We start from the raw sequence: 17,680 nt of genomic DNA, 5'->3' as shown, positions 1-17,680 counted from the left end.
CCTAAATGTTTGACCCAAGTTAAACAATTTAAAGGCAATGCTACCAAATACTAATTGAAAGTAAACTTCCGATCCACTGGGAATGTGATGAAAGAAATAAAAAGCTGAAATAAATCTCTTTACAATTATTCTGACATTTCACATTCTTAAAATAAAGTGGTGATCCTAACTGACCTAAAACAGGGAATTTTACTAGGATTAAATGTCAGGAATTGTGAAAAACTGAGTTTAAATGTATTTGGCTAAGGTGTATGTAAACTTTTGACTTCAACTGTAGGTTCCTGCCTTTCTAGGGAGTTTTTCTAAGCTACAGTACTTCTACATCAACATTGCTTGCGTTTTCAGGTTTTAGGCTGGGTTTCTGTATAGTACTTTGTGACATCGGCTGATGTGAAAGGGGCTTTATAAATCAATTTGATTGATTGATCTGAAAACACACACACGCTGACATTCTTACTTATAACCACATTTATTCATCCTCAAATGGATATAAAATAATTTTATCTGACCATGGTCTACCACACACTCTCCAACCCTGCTACAGTTATGTGTAAGAGGTCTACAGTATGTCTGAGATTTGGGCCCAGATTCACAAAACAATCTTTAAAAGGAAATGTATTCTTAAGTGCAATTTTTTCTTCACTTTATACTGAAAAAAATTACAAAAAGTTGCTATTCCTCAATAAAGTTATTGAAAATGTTCTTAAGTTTCTTCCTAAGGAAATTGTTAAGAAATGTGATTCTTGAAAATAAAGTCACTGGATTTCTTCTTGGAAATGTTCTTAATTCCGAGATAGCTAAAGCCTGCTCTTAAATGGATGGAAGTGAGAAAATAAGATGAAAGCAATTGAACATGTTTACTTGACTCAAACTTCATCTGAAAGTTCCAGTATTGATTGTTTTTAAATCCCCCACCCCCAATTTTCTCTCCAGTTATCGCAGTAAGAAATATGCTAATAAGATTGCCCTTGCCGGCAAGATAGCGAGCTAGTTCAGTTGCTTAGCGACAATCATCTTAAAAAAGAAAGTTTGTAAAAGATATGAGACGTTCGTGAGAAAAGCATGAATCTTAAGGATTTGTACTAACAAACCAGTTTTTTTTCTTAAGAAGCTTCTTAAGTTTTGCGTTTGAAGTGTTTTGTGAATCTGGGCCCTGGGGTTGAAAGCTTACAGATAGCCTATGAGGCTATGATAAATTAAGAGTACATTAAGAGTAGAATCAAAATAAGGTGTTCTGGGGGATTCAAACAGGGTAGGTCTTCAACAGGAGCTGCGTTGCAGTGGTCTAAAGTGGGACATTAAAGTGTAAAATCCAACACAATAACTTTACTCATCTGCATTCAGTGTATCGTAAGACATTAGGATCACTGAATACTAAAATGTATTTTCACTTCATTCAGAGTTTTCCCACAACCTCGGTCCATTAGGTCGTGAAAACCACATTCATCTTGGGAACATACTTTAAAATGGCACAATGAAACCAAGGCAGTTACAAGAACAAAATACTTCATGATAGATATGGATAACAATTAGGGTTGCCGGAGGACAAGGTTAGGTTCAGATCTGTTCGGTTAGGATCTGTGGTGATCATACTGTCCAGTATTCACAAAATAGTCTGAGTGGGTGTGCAGATCTAGAATCAGGTCTCCTCAGTCAATATTATCTTATTCATTACGATCTAAAAGGGAAATCTGAATGCATATCAGCACTTCTATTCTGAAACACTTCAAACTCGTGTATACGAACCATTGTGACTAAACAAAAGATGTTGTGTTGATGGATTCAGTTTCTCAGTGACCCTGTGATGTTGGTCATGACAGATTGTATTCTGTGCCGTCTTGAGGTGGGACTTGCTTCACTTCTGAAAGTGCAGTAGAATGTTGAGGAACAGTTGCTGAGTGGCTGAGTTTCACTTCCTCCTTTTAGACTCCATCTGTGCAGAGGAGAGAGCGAGGGTGAGAGAGGAAAGAGAGAGATACGATACACTAAAGCAAGTAGACCAAAATTACATTATATAATAACTGTAAATGAAATGAACAAGGTCAGATAGAAGTCAGTGCTGGGTCATTGGGTTCAGATGGTCAATGTGTGATAGAGGCTCCATAACGCAGTGAGACCAACCAGGCATTTAAATCAAGTTTCCACTTCAGGCCTATAACTGCCTCTGAAAGTGTGTTAACCAGTATCAAGGAAACACACAGACAAGAAACACACAGACAATCAACACATACTGTAACTCAAATTCTCCCCTCTAATTTACTGGCACTGTGTGAGGACTCTGGGAAGATTTCGGAGACTTATTCTGTCTCATTTTAAGATCAGAATATTGTGCTCAATTAAACGTGTTATACAGTGTTAAACCCATCTAAACCTGGCTGGCAGTCTGACCATGGTTCTCCACCACAAATGTCTGTCATACTTGTACCCACTGTTATTTGTTATTGTCCCCATACGATCCTTTGTGTATAATACCTCCATTCTCCATAGAGCCATAAAGTGGCAATGCTAAAACCAGCGATGAAACAGAGGTTAATTTAGTTTACCCCACAGAAAGAGGCCAAAGGTAGGGCAGCAAGTACACTACAGGTATTTTATTACTTTATTTTGCGAAAGCAGCAGCTGCTCCTCCTGGGGTCCACAAAAAACATGACATAACACAGAACATTGTTTAAGAAGAACAGCTCAAGGACAGACCTACATGAATACAATTTTTAAAAAACAGCACAGCCTACATAACAGAGACAAACTATCAAGGTCAAATAGGGGAGAGACGTTGCGCCGTGAGATGTTGGTTCATCTTTTTTTTAACCAGGTCTGCTGTTCATTTGAGCAATATGAGATGGGAGTTCCATGAGATAACGCCTGTACATAACACTGAACACTTTCTTGAATTTATTCTGGATTTGGGGACTGTGAAAAGACCCATGGTGGGGTAAGTGTGTGTGTCAGAAATGTGTATAAGTTTTGAATTTTCAACACATGAATGTTTCTTATAAAAATAGGTGATGCCTTCAGTCTCTCCTCAACTCTTCGTCAAGAGAGACTGGCATGCATAGAATATATATTAGCCCTCTGATTACAATGAAGAGCAAGACATCTCACTCTGTTCTGGGCCAACTACAGCTTAGTTAGGTCTTTCTTTGCAGCACTTGACCACACGGCGGGACAATAATCAAGGTAAGTCAAAACTAGAGCCTGTAGGACTTGCTTTTTGAAGTGTTGTGTCAAAAAGGTAGAGTATTTCTATTATGGACATGTGCATTTGTTAAGTATTCAGACCCCTTGACATTTTCCAAAATGTCTTACATTACAGCATTACTCTAAAATGTATTGAATTTTTTCCCCCTCATCAAATCTACACACACAATAACCCATAATGACAAAGCAAAAACAGATGTTTAGAAATTTATTAAAAATCTAAAACAGAAATACCTTATATTTATAAGTATTCAGAACCTTACTATGAGACTCGAAATTGAGCTCAGGTGCATCATGTTTCCATGAATCATCCTTGAGATGTTTCTACAACTTGATTAGAGTGCACCTATGGTAATTCAATTGATTTGGATAGTAACACACCTGTCTATATAAAGGTCCCACAGTTGACAGTGCATGTAAGAGCCAAAACCAAGCCATGAGATCGAAGGAATTGTGCGTAGAGCTCCGAGACAGGATTGTGCCGGGGAAATGATCTTGGGAAGAGTACCGAAACATTTCTGCAGCACTGAAGGTCCCCAATAACAGTCGTCTCCATCACTCTTAAATGGAAGAAGCTTGGAACCACCAAGACTCTTCCTAGAGCTGGCCGCCCAGCCAAACTAAGCACCATCCCTACGGTGAAGCATGGTGGAGGCAGCATCATGCTGTGGGGATGTTTTTCAATGGCAGGGACTGGGAGACTAGTCAGGATTGAGGGAAAGATAAACAGAGCAAAGTACAGAGAGAGATCATTGATGAAAACCTGCTCCAGAGCGCTCAGGAACCCAGACTGGGGCGAAGGTTCACCTTCCAACAGTACAACGACCCTAAGCACACAGCCAAGACAACACAGGAGTGGCTATGGGATAAGTCTCTAAATGTCCTTGAGTGGCCCAGCAAGAGGCCGGATTTGAAACCGATCGAACATCTCTGGAGTGACCTGAAAATAGCTGTGCAGCAATGCTCCCAATCCAACCTGACAGTGCTTGAAAGGCTCTGCTGAGAAGAATGGGAAAAACTCCAAATACAGGTGTTGTGACGTGACTAAACATTAATCTGATGACTTTTATGTATCGAATCAACAATCTAAACTCAGCAAACAAAAAAAACATCCTCTCACTGTCAACTGTGTAAATATTTGTATGAAAATAAGCTTAAACAACAGACAAACTGAACAAGTTCCATAGTCATGTGACGAACAGAAATGGAATAATGTGTCCATGAACAAAGTTGGGGTCAAAATCAAAAAGCAACAGCTAATGCAGCTGGTGGCCACACCAGATACTAAGTACTGGAGTGCATCTCCTCCTCATGTACTGCACCAGATTTGCCAGTTCTTGCTGTGAGATGTTACCCCCCTCTTCCAACAAGGCACCTGCAAGTTGCCGGACATTTCTGGGGGGGAATGGCCTTAGCCCTCCCCCTCCAATCCAACAGGTCCCAGACGTGCTCAATGGGATTGAGATCCGGGCTCTTCGCTGGCCATGGCAGAACACTGACATTCCGGTCTTGCAGGAAATCCCACACAAACGAGCAGTATGGCTGGTGGCATTGTCATGCTTGGAGGGTCGTGTCAGGATGAGCCTGCAGGAAGGGTACCACATAAGGGAGGAGGATGTCTTCCCTGTAACGCACAGCGTTGAGATTGCCTGCAATGACAACAAGCTCAGTCCGATGATGCTGTGACACACTGCTCCTGACCATGACGGACCCGCCACCTCCAAATCGATCCCGCTCCAGAGTACAGGCCTCGGTGTAACGCTCATTCCTTCGACGATAAACGCAAATCTGACCATCACCCCATGTGAGACAGTGAAGAGCACTTTTTGCCAGTTCTGTCTGGTCCAGCGACAGTGGGTTTGTGCCCATAGGCGACGTTGTTACCGGTGATGTCTGGTGAGGACCTGCCTTACACAGGCCTACAAGCCCTCAGTCCAGCCTCTCTCAGCCTATTGTGGACAGTCTGAGCACTGACGGAGGGATTGTGCGTTCCTGGTGTAACTCTGGCAATTATTGTTGCCATCCTGTACCTGTCCCGCAGGTGTGATGTTCGAATGTACCGATCCTGTGCAGGTGTTTTTACACGTGGTCTGCCACCGTGAAGACGATCAGCTGTCCGTCCTGTCTCCCTGTAGCACTGTCTTAGAAGTCTCATAGTACGGACATTGCAATTTATTGCCCTGGCCACATCTGCAGTCCTCATGCCTCCTTGCAGCATGCCTAAGGCACATTCAGGCAGATCAGCAGGGACCCTTTACAATGAAGATCTGTGAAGTTATTTGTATGTTTTTTTAGTTTCTTATACACTCGGAACTACGCTCACAGTAATCATTATACTTTGCCCGAACCGCCGCCCATTTAGGGTAAGAAGTAATTAATGTATTTACGTGTTTGGATGTCCTCCTTCACCGTTTATCTCTATTGCACCCAGGCCTTCGTGGAAATGGTTCCGTTGTCCTTCGCCCGAGCCTTTAAGTGTAAGTGTCTGATTGTCCACAAGAGGTCACAATGTCCTTATCCTGAAGTCTGAAGCAGACTAACAGGGTGGTGTTCACTTTCACTCCCAGGAAGAGGCGCCCTCTGAAGACAACTAAATCAGCCATGTCGATGATCCCCAGTGGACTGATGAGAGCAGTGTAGTTGACGATGATTTGAAGAGAGGAACAGGATGGTTCTACTTATTCACTTTCTTAGAAAGTAGCTCTTCTATGTACTCAGCCGTAACATTGATTGTTAGAGAGGCTACTTTGTCATCTTCACCTCGTGTTGGTTTTCAGGGTCACAACCAATGGAGACCTAACCTGCAGCTTGAGTCCTTCTGGTCCCATATGTTAATTCTCAACTAATCCTTCCTACACTCTGGTTAAAAAAAGGGACGTTTCCGTCACCGTGATACACTCTGACCTCCCTCGAGCGTGGCTACTTACTGGGACAAAGTATCATGAAAAACTGATTTCATTAGAAAACTAAAATCACATTCCTACCTTAACAAAACATTATCATAATCTTTGAAATTTCCGACACAGCGTAAAGGATGAAACCCTGACATTTACAGTGTGCATACTGTTCAAGTTACAATATTTTCGTTATAATTTTTTTTATGACATTACGAAATCGACATTTGTATTCCATAGACCACCTCTCATCATTCCCCACATTCGGATGTTAGGAATATTGTTCCAGTGTCCACTTTTGGACGTTAGAGTTTTTGGGCAGCAAAAAGTCTTTGTAACAAAAGGACGTTCCAATCACCAACTAACCAACTAACGTTCCAATACTAAAAGCTAAAAAGGGTCCTCTGCTGCATAAGTTTACGACCAGGTGTGAGGTGTCACAAAACCCCCACATCACTTACTCCTCACCTCTGCGGGTGAGAGGGGTCTGGTAGAAGTTGATCCATGGTAACCTGATATTTGGATCCTCACAGGAGAGTCATGACACAGGTGTGCCAAGCTTGTAGCATCATACCCAATGAAACTTGAAGCTGTAATCGCTGCCAAAGGTGCTTCAACAAAGTACTGAGTAAAAGGTCAGAATTCTTATGTAAATGTGATTTCAGATTGTTATTTTTTATAAATTAGCAAAAATGTATAAAAACCTATTTTGCTTTGTCATTATGCGGTATTTTAGAACAAGGCAGTAACCTAACAAAATGTGGAAAAAGTGAAGGGGCCTGAATACTTTCTGAATGCACTGTACCTGTCCCCATTTGTACAACCATTGAATCTATGTTTTGACCATGACAGATTATAATCTAAAGTAATACCAAGTAATTGAGTTTCCAAAACGTGTTTAACAGCCACACCATTAATTACCAGATTCAGTTGAGGAGCTTACGGAATGATTTGTACCAAATATAATTATTAGTTTTAGAGATGTCCAGGATAAGTTTATTACTGGCCACCTATTCCAGAATTGAATGCAACCTCGTTAACCTCTCTAGGGTATGTGGGACGCTAGCGTCCCATCTGGCCAACATCCAGTGAGATTGGAGAGCGCCAAATTCAAATACAGAAATGCAGAAAACAAAACATATTTTACATAGGTTTAAAGATTAATTTCTTGTTAATCCAACCACGGTGTCAGATTTATAAAATGCTTTTCGGCAAAAGCATACCTAGCCCAGAACATACCTAGCCCAGAACATAGTCCAGTTGACAAATTATTACAAACAGTAACCAGCCAAATAAAAAGCGTTACAAAACTCAGAAATAGAGATAAAATTAATCCCTTACCTTTGATGATCTTCATATGGTGGCAATCAGAAGACATTAATTTACTCAATAAATGTTCCTTTTGTTCGATAAAAAGTCTCTTTATATCCAAAAACCTCCGTTTTGTTCACGCGTTTTCTTCAGTAATCCACAGGCTCAAACGCAGTCAAAACAGGCAGACAAAAACATCTAAATTGTATCTGTAAAGTTCATAGAAACATGTCAAACAATGTTTATATTCAAGCCTCAGGTTGTTTATAGCCTAAATGATCTGTAATATTTAAACCGGACAATAACTTTGTCAATATAAAAGGTAAACAAGAAATACACTCTCTTGAGATTGCACATGAAAAAGCTCTGCGACACGGTAGGGTCCACTCATTCAGACTGGTCTTTCTCCCTCATTTATAAGAATACAAGCCTGAAACAATTTCTAAAGACTGTTGACATCTAGTGGAAGGCATAGGAACTGCAAATTGAGTCCTAAGTCAATGGATACTGTAATGGATTTTTCTCAGGTTTTCGCCTGCCAAATCAGTTCTGTTATACTCAGACACCATTTTAACAGTTTTGGAAACTTTAGAGTGTTTTCTATCCAAATCTACCAGGTATATGCATATCATATCTTCTGGGCTCGTTTATTTTTTTTACAGAGACATGTCATTGTATTTGGTCAAACACCATTTTTTCCAAAAGTTTGCTAAGAGCAGGCAACGAGCTGATAGGTCTGCTGTTAGAATCAGTAAGGGCCGCTTTACACCTCTTGTGTAGCGGAATGACTTTGGCTTCCCTCAAGGCCTGAGGACAAACACCTTCCTCTAGACTCAGATTAAAGATACTGTATAGCTGACTCTATGGACACTCCTTACCATCCTCGGTAGCTTTTCAGGTTGAGTGTAGGTAACTGGCAAGCAGACTCAATTCCCCCCCATGTGGAGTTAGGATGGTAGCTTCTTGTATTGGTTCTCTGTACCAACTATAGCATCTAAAACAGCTATATCTGGCCAGCTGCAATGTTTCATATTTGTATTTACTCTAGTGACTGGAAACAGCTGTCAGCATAGGGACATGGACAGAGTTCAATTTCTCCAACTCACAAGTCATGCCTGGCAATTTTAAGAGCCAAGAATGGATACACCTTTGTCCCCGTTTCTGGTTATATTTAGCAAACAATGGTCCTCTTTACTTTGTAGCATCATAAATCATACAAATGCCAACCACAGGTTCAATATTTTCAAGGATGCATAATTCCATAACCCTTTTGTCCCCCGGTATCACACTTCCTTTTGCCTTCTGGCACACAATTGGTTCACTTAAATCCCAGGGTGTTTCCATGCCTACTGTACATGCTCAAACACACAAAATTAATGAAGGTGATAATGACCTCGGATCCATCTTCTATTGTACTATGAGGGCGTTTCCACACACACACACACACACACACACACACACACACACACACACACACACACACACACACACACACACACACACACACACACACACACACACTAAACCTCTCATCCAAACAGTAGTATTGTACTATGAGGGTGGCACCAGCCACACACACACCGTGGTATCATAAACCTCTCATCCAAACAGCAGCGACCAGGTCATTCAAGATCAACTTCCTCTGAAATGAATGTCAAGGTGGTGAGGCAGTCAGGAAAAGCTCCAACACATGCAAGAACATACCAGGAAACTGAAGGACCCGGAACAATATACTGTAGCACTCACACAAGAGAAACACACAGGATAAACACACTGTAGTTACACAATTCCCACAATATGCACAGAAACACACCCTGATTGATTCCTGGAGAAAAACCTTATCGCAGCTGCATGGAATCATGGTGGTGACAACTATTAGCCTGAGCGCTCAAAAACAGCTAGCAAGGTCAATGAGGTCAGAACATTTCTCATACAGAAACCGAGGAGGACCTTTCTCCCACTTTCCTCTGGGCCAGAGTTAAAAAGTATTGTTCTTGGATAAGGACTCTTATGGTTGTCCATTGAGATCGGTCGATGGAGGGGGATACACACACTCACCGTCTTCTTTCCGCAAGAAACACTTCCAGAGGCAGAAGCAGAGACTTATGACAAGCAGAGCAGCTACAGTGGTCACCGAGATCAGGATGGTCAAAGCTGTCCCAACTAGACAGGGAGGGAGGGAGAAAGAGTGAAACAGGTGAGACAGAGGATCGAGAGACAGGATCGAGAGACAGATTCAGTGAGCGAGAGAGATTTGAGAGAGGAAAAAAATCTGGCAACAAATCAAACTTCATAAAAGTATCAAGAATGTTAATTGGTTTAAACAGCTTCAGATTAACATAGTTTTCATTTCATGATGTACAGTCTCCTCCCAAATTATTGGTACAATTGACAAAGATGGAGCAAAAAGTACAAAAATAAACAAAACAAACACTGAACTACGGTATATTGTATGCAACAACAAAAGAATGGGAAATTATAATATTTTACATTAATACAATTACTTTGAGAGAGATTTTGTTGAACAAGTAATACAACTAATCTCGAACAGATAGGTGTCATTATTATCAGCACACCTAAATATTCATATTAATAAAATAAAATCAGTAATAACATAGTAGTTTAAATTAATTTCAGTTTAAGAAACAGCAGAATTGTGGCCTTCCATGGCTTCCTGTTTCACTGGGGTATAAACCCTTTGTCATCCTTTACCATGGGGAAAGGCAAAGAACAAAAACATTTAGACATTTACATTACATTTAAGTAATTTTGCAGACGCTCTTATCCAAAGCAACTTACAGGAGCAATTAGGGTTAAGTGCTCTGCTCAAAGGCATATCGACAGATTCTTCACGTAGTCGGCTTGGGGATTCTAACCAGCAATCTTTCGATTACTGGCTCAACGCTCTTAAACAGCTAGGATTACATGGCCTTCATGAATCCAACAATGGGTAAAAAAAAATGTTTTATATAAATAAATATACCACTTACCATTACTAGGGTAATAATAAGAAATTGAAAACCACTGGAACCGTGGTAAACTTGCTGTAAAAGGAAGCATATGTACAGTATATTGTCCTCACAAACAGTTCTGAAGTTGGTTCAGGAGGCAAAGGAAATTCAAGGGCCACAGATACAAATAAAATCTAATTGTATTTGTCACATGCGCAGAATACAACCTTATAGTGAAATGCTTACTTACAAGCCCTTAAGTAACAATGCAGTTTTAATAAAATACCAAAAAGAAAAACGAATAATTAAAGAGCAGCAGTAAATAACAATAGTGGGGCTATATACAGGGGGTACTGGTACAGAGTCAATGTGGGGGCACCGGTGGAGAGGTAATTGAAGTAATTATGTACAATGCAGGTAGGATTATTAAAGTGGCTATTCATAGATAATACAAGAGTAGCAGCAGTGTAGGGGGGTGCAAATTGTCGATGTAGCCATTTGATTAGATGTTCAGGAGTCTTATGGCTTGGGGGTAGAAGCTGTTTAGAAGCCTCTTGGACCTAGATTTGGCACTCCGGTAGCAGAGAGAACAGTCTATGACAAATGTGGCTGGAGTCCTTGACAATTGTTAGGTCCTTCCTCTGGACACCGCCTGGAATATATAGGCCCTGGATGGCAGGAAGCTTGACCCCGGTTATGTACTGGACCGTACGCACTACCCTCTGTAGTGTCTTGCAGTCAGAGGCCGAGCAGTTGCCATACCAGGCAGGGATGCTCTCGATGGTGCAGCTGTAAAACCTTTGATGATTTGAGGACCCATGCCAAATCTTTTCAGTCTTTAGGAAGAATAGGTTTAGTCATGCCCTCTTCACGACTGTCTTGGTGTGCTTGGACCATGTTAGTTTGTTTGTGATGTGGACGCCAAGGACGCCAAAGCCCGTCGATGAGAATGGGGGCGTGCTCAGTCCTCCTTTTCCTGTAGTCCACAATCATCTCCTTATACTTGATCACATTGAGTGAGAGGTTGTGGTCCTTGCACCACACGGTCAGGTCTCTGACCTCCTCCCTATAGGCTGTCTCGTCGTTGCCGGTGATCAGGCCTACCACTGTTGTGTCATCGGCAAACTTAATGGTGGTGTTGGAGTCGTGCCTTGACGGATAGTCATGAGTGAACAGGGAGTACAGGAGGGGACTGAGCATGCACCCCTGAGGGGCCCCCGTCTTGAGGATCAGCGTGGCGGAGGTTGTTACCTACCCTTACCACCTGGGGGCGGCCCGTCAGGAAGTCTAGGATCCAGTTGCAGAGGGAAGTGTTTAGTCCCAGGATCCTTAGCTTAGTGATGAGCTTTGAGGGATTGCAATAGGGATTGCATCATCTGTGGATCTGTTGGTGCGGTATGCAAATTGGAATGGGTCTAGGCTTTCTGGTATAATGGTGTTGATGTGAGCCATAGAACTGCCTTTCAAAGCATTTCATGGCTACAGACGTGAGTGCTACGGGTTGGTAGACATTTAGGCAGGTTACCTTAGTGTTCTTGGGCACAGGGACTATGGTGGTCTGCTTGAAACATGTTGGTATTACAGACAGACGAGGAGAGGCTGAAAATGTCAGTGAAGACACCTTCCAGTTGGTCAGCGCATGCTCGGGGTACACGTCCTGGTAATCCATAAGGCCCAGCGGCCTTGTGAACGTTGACCTGTTTGAATGTCTTATTCACATCGGCTGCGGAGAGCGTGATCACAAAGTCATGCGGAACAGCTGATGCTCTCAAGCATGTTTCAGTGTTACTTGCCTCGACGCGAGCAAAGAAGTTATTTAGCTCGTCTGGTCGGCTCGTGTCACTGGGGAGCTCTCGGCTGTGCTTCCCTTTGTAGTCTGTAATATTTTGCAAGCCCTGCCACATCCGACGAGTGTCGGAGCCAGTGTAGTACGATTTGATCTTAGTCCTGTATTGAAGCTTGCCTGTTTGACGGTTCATCGGAGGGCATAGCGGGATTTCTTATAAGCTTCCGGGTTAGAGTCCCACTCCTTGAAAGCGGCAGCTCTGTGAGAATGTTGCCTGTAATCCATGGCTTCTGGTTGGGGTATGTATTTACCGTCACTGTGGGGACGACGTCATCGATGAACTTCTTGAAAAAGCCAGTGACTGATGTGGTGTACTCCTCAATACCATCGGAAGAATCCCGGAACATATTCCAGTCTGTGCTAGCAAAACAGTCCTGTAGTTTAGCATCTTCATCTGACCACTTTTTTATAGACAGAGTAACTGGTGCTTCCAGCTTTAATTGTAAGCAGGAATCAGGAGGATAGAATTGTAGTCAGATTTGCCAAATGGAGGGAGAGCTTTGAGAACTACAGAACTGTGTCGCATATTGGGGTCTCCAAATCTACAATTAGACGCAAACTGCACACCAATAGGCTTTCTGGAAGGGTTGTCAGAAAAAAAGGCTTAACCAAGAATGTTAAGAATGTTAAGAATGCCAAGAATGTAAAACGCTTTGAGTTTTGAGTTTGCTAAATGGCACTTGCACTAGGATGGGAACTCGGTGCAATGGTCAGATAAGTCGAAAATATAGTTTTTGGTCATGTACACCAGCAGTGGGTTTGGCATCGAAAAGGATGCCTGTGCAGGAAGTAACCTAATATCTACAATAAAATATGGTGATGATTTTTTTATCTTATTGGGCTGGATGCCTCTGAAAGGAAGCTGAAACTTGCAAGACAACGACCCCAAGCACAAGTCAGAATCCCCAAATAAATGGTAATTTCACCACAAAATCTAAATTTCACAGTGGCCAAATCAGTTTCCAGACTTCAATCCCATTGAAAACCTGGGGTTTGAATTGAAGAGGGCAGTCCACAAGCGCAGACCAAAGAATTTAAAGGGTTTGTAAAGATTTTGTATGGAGGAATGGTCTAAGATCCCTCCCAATGTGTTCTCCATTCTCATAAAACTGTAGAAAAAGGCTCAGTGCCGTTATCCTCACAAGGGAAGTTGCATAAAGTACTGAAACAGGGGTGCCAATCATTTTGACCCTTATTTTATTGAAAGAGAAAAAATGACTTCTTAAACGAAATAGCAATACAGCTCAGTATTTTGTATTATTTATTTCATAGTCTTTTTTGCTCATCTTTATCAAGGGAGAGAAGGGAGACATTTTGGAGGAGACCCTTTGGGCGTGTATACTAAACCTGCTTGGCAATGACTTCAACAGAACAGATCTAAACTCTTACACACTGTTTACGATAAGTCATTATTGTTTGCCAGACAATTTTCATCCATCCCTTAGGGATCAGTATTCTTGGCTTTGGTCTGGTTTGGTCAGGCTACATTTTCCAAAAGTAGCTAACTTAAAAAAGAGTGTAAGCTCGGAGCAAATAAAAATTGAGATATTTGCATCCTTCCAGTGTGTGTGCGTGTCTCACTCACTCTTGGTGTTCATAGAAACAGCGATGGGTGACTCCAGACCCTTATGGTGGACGAGACATTTGACGGACACATCCTTCAGCAGCCCTGATTGGACAGTGAGGGTGCTGATGACCAGGGTGGTCCCATCCCCCTGCTGGAGCTGTGATGTCACAGGGGGTCCCATAGTTCGGTTGTCCCTCTCCACGTTCCACACTATCTCCGCCGGGGGCCGGGACACAGCTGTACAGTTGGCCTCAATAACCCCTGGAGATGTGCTCTTGTAGCTCACCTGGGGTTTGGGCAGTACTGGGGAAGACACAGATGCAACCAAAAATCAATATTGGGTTTACTGAATCAATGTTTTTCAGGTGGGTGATCTACTGTTATTATGACTAGGTCCTGGATAGAGACTATTTTTGATTACCTGGAACACAAAAGAAAATCTAAAAGCTTTATTTGGGTTACACCAAGTTAACCACTGAGATGCGTCTAGTTTTGTGATTCTGATGTCAATAACGGAGTACACTTAAGAAAGATATAGAGGATATCCAAACTTATTTGGGCAGAGAATCAATGTCACAGATGATATCAATGTGTGAATACATTAAGCTTGTGAATACAGTGCATTCGTAAAGTATTTAGACCCCTTGACTTTTCCACATTCTGTTACGTTACAGCCTCATTCTAAAATTGATAAAATAGTTTCCCCCTCAATCTACACACAATACCCCATAATGACAAAAGCAAAAACAGGTTTAGACATTTTTGAAAATGTATTAAAAATAAATGGAAATAGAGTGCCTTGCGAAAGTATTCGGCCCCCTTGAACTTTGCGACCTTTTGCCACATTTCAGGCTTCCAACATAAAGATATAAAACTGTATTTTTTTGTGAAGAATCAACAACAAGTGGGACACAATCATGAAGTGGAACGACATTTATTGGATATTTCAAACTTTTGTAACAAATAAAAAACTGAAAAATTGGGCGTGCAAAATTATTCAGCCCCTTTACTTTCAGTGCAGCAAACTCTCTCCAGAAGTTCAGTGAGGATCTCTGAATGATCCAATGTTGACCTAAATGACTAATGATGATAAATACAATCCACCTGTGTGTAATCAAGTCTCCGTATAAATGCACCTGCACTGTGATAGTCTCAGAGGTCCGTTAAAAGCGCAGAGAGCATCATGAAGAACAAGGAACACACCAGGCAGGTCCGAGATACTGTTGTAAAGAAGTTTAAAGCCGGATTTGGATACAAAAAGATTTCCCAAGCTTTAAACATCCCAAGAAGCACTGTGCAAGCGATAATATTGAAATGGAAGGAGTATCAGACCACTGCAAATCTACCAAGACGTGGCCGTCCCTCTAAACTTTCAGCTCATACAAGGAGAAGACTGATCAGAGATGCAGCCAAGAGGCACATGATCACTCTGGATGAACTGCAGAGATCTACAGCTGAGGTGGGAGACTCTGTCCATAGGACAACAATCAGTCATATATTGCACAAATCTGGCCTTTATGGAAGAGTGGCAAGAAGAAAGCCATTTCTTAAAGATATCCATAAAAAGTGTCGTTTAAAGTTTGCCACAAGCCACCTGGGAGACACACCAAACATGTGGAAGAAGGTGCTCTGGTCAGATGAAACCAAAAGTGAACTTTTTGGCAACAATGCAAAACGTTATGTTTGGCGTAAAAGCAACACAGCTGAACACACCATCCCCACTGTCAAACATGGTGGTGGCAGCATCATGGTTTGGGCCTGCTTTTCTTCAGCAGGGACAGGGAAGATGGTTAAAATTGATGGGAAGATGGATGGAGCCAAATACAGGACCATTCTGGAAGAAAACCTGATGGAGTCTGCAAAAACCTGAGACTGGGACGGAGATTTGTCTTCCAACAAGACAATGATCCAAAACATAAAGCAAAATCTACAATGGAGTGGTTCAAAAATAAACATATCCAGGTGTTAGAATGGCCAAGTCAAAGTCCAGACCTGAATCCAATCGAGAATCTGTGGAAAGAACTGAAAACTGCTGTTCACAAATGCTCTCCATCCAACCTCACTGAGCTCGAGCTGTTTTGCAAGGAGGAATGGGAAAACATTTCAGTCTCTCGATGTGCAAAACTGATAGAGACATACCCCAAGCGACTTACAGCTGTAATCGCAGCAAAAGGTGGCGCTACAAAGTATTAACTTAAGGGGGCTGAATAATTTTGCACGCCCAATTTTTCAGTTTTTGATTTGTTAAAAAAGTTTGAAATATCCAATAAATGTCGTTCCACTTCATGATTGTGTCCCACTTGTTGTTGATTCTTCACAAAAAAATACAGTTTTAAATCTTTATGTTTGAAGCCTGAAATGTGGCAAAAGGTCGCAAAGTTCAAGGGGGCCGAATACTTTCGCAAGGCACTGTATCACATTTACATAATTATTCAGACCCTTTAGTCAGTACTTTGTTTAAGCAGCTTTGGTAGCGATTACAGCCTTGAGTCTTCTTGGGAATTACGCTACAAGCTTGGCACACCTGCATTTGGGGAGTTTCTCACATTCTCCTCTGCAATTTGGAAGGTGAACCTTTGCTCCAGGCTGAGGTTCTGAGCGCTTTCATGAAGGATCTCTAGATTTTGCATTCCCTCGATCCTGTCTAGTCTCCCAGTCTCTTCCGGTGAAAAACATCCCAACAGCATGATGCTACCACCAGCATGCTTCACCATCCGCCAGGTGTCCTGCAGACGAAGCTAGGCATTCAGGCCAAAGAGTTCAATCTTGTTTCTCATGGTCTGGGAGTCCTTTAGGTGCCTTTTGGCAAACTGCAAGTGGGTTGTCATGTGCCTTTTACAGAGGAGTGGCCTCCGTCTAGCCAGTCTACCATAAAGGCCTGATTGGTGGAGTGCTGCAGAGATGGGAGAACCTTCCAGAAAGCCAACCATCTCCGCAGAGGAACTCTGGAGCTCCATCAGAGTGTCCATTGGGTTCTTGGTCACCTCTCTGATCAAGGCCCTTCTCCCCCGATTGCTCAGCTTGGCGGCCAGCTCCAGGAAGAGTCTATGTGGTTCCAAACGTCTTCCATTTAAGGAGGCGACTGTGTTCTTTGGGACCTTCAATGCTGCTTAATATACAACTTCATCTGAGTGCAACGTATGCTGTTGAACGCTGAACGAAAGCTGAACGAGAGACCTTGGTTTATTGATTTCCATTCCCATTTGAGATCGGATCTGTAGGTACCTGCGTCTTCGTCCTCTGTTCTGTCTCTCTTTCCTGTAGCTTCTACCTCGGGTTCAGATCCTCAGAGCTCCCACCCTCATCAGACCGTGAGGCCCATTCAACATCACCAGCAGCTCTAAGGTGGGAAACATCTCAGTTCCCAATGCAAAAACCCTGTGCTACTCAGGAGCACAGTCCGTCTGTTCTACGACAGATGCTGGGAGCGGACGCTGTCGTAGTCCATGTGGGGTCAAACAACATCAGGAGGGCTAGCATGGAACATCTGAAAATGAATTTTAAAGAACTGATTTTTGCATTAAAAGACTTAAAAAAACGGCCAATAATTTCAGGTCCAGTACCGTCATTGGGCCGTTGGTGTGAAAGATTCAGCAGGCTACTGGCATTACACATCTGTCTAAAAGATTACTGTAGCTCTGCTGGAATCACTTTTAAAAAGATAACTGACACCTTCTGGAAACAGAAGATACTCTACAGCAGGTATTCCCAAACTTGGGAACGAGCAATGCCGTCAGGGGTATGCCAAATAAAAATGTGATTCATAAAAAAAATATATAATCTTCTGTGCAACTGGGTCCTGGACTTCCTGACGGGCTGCCGCCAGGTGTTGAAGGTAGGAAACAACATCTCCACCCTACTGATCCGCAATACTGGGGGACATGCAAGGGTGCGTTCTCAGCCATCTCCTGTA

General features: G+C 42.3%; 1 protein-coding gene across 17 annotated transcripts in view; it reads right to left on the bottom strand.

Annotated features, from left to right (window-relative positions):
* Positions 1-453: 453 nt before the first annotated feature.
* The window catches only part of LOC110501614 (OX-2 membrane glycoprotein), a 29,887-nt gene continuing 12,660 nt past the window's right edge, over positions 454-17,680 (bottom strand). For all 17 annotated transcript variants that reach the window (XR_016490594.1, XR_016490591.1, XR_016490592.1 and 14 more), the window contains 3 exons: positions 13,786-14,070; positions 9,462-9,566; positions 454-1,933 (listed from right to left, as the gene is read on the bottom strand). Coding sequence is in view for 11 of the 17 variants with exons in the window: in XM_090215808.1 (XP_090071934.1) it covers positions 1,923-1,933; positions 9,462-9,566; positions 13,786-14,070 (401 nt within the window). In the remaining 6 variants the exon portion in view is untranslated. The remainder of the gene's footprint in view (positions 1,934-9,461; positions 9,567-13,785; positions 14,071-17,680) is intronic.

This window comes from Oncorhynchus mykiss, chromosome 22 (genome assembly GCF_057628025.1).
Source record: "Oncorhynchus mykiss isolate SJ-2025 chromosome 22, ASM5762802v1, whole genome shotgun sequence".
Lineage (NCBI taxonomy): Eukaryota > Metazoa > Chordata > Actinopteri > Salmoniformes > Salmonidae > Oncorhynchus > Oncorhynchus mykiss.
The sequence above is the reverse complement of the archived record's forward strand: the minus strand, read 5'-3'. Positions and strand labels throughout refer to the sequence as shown.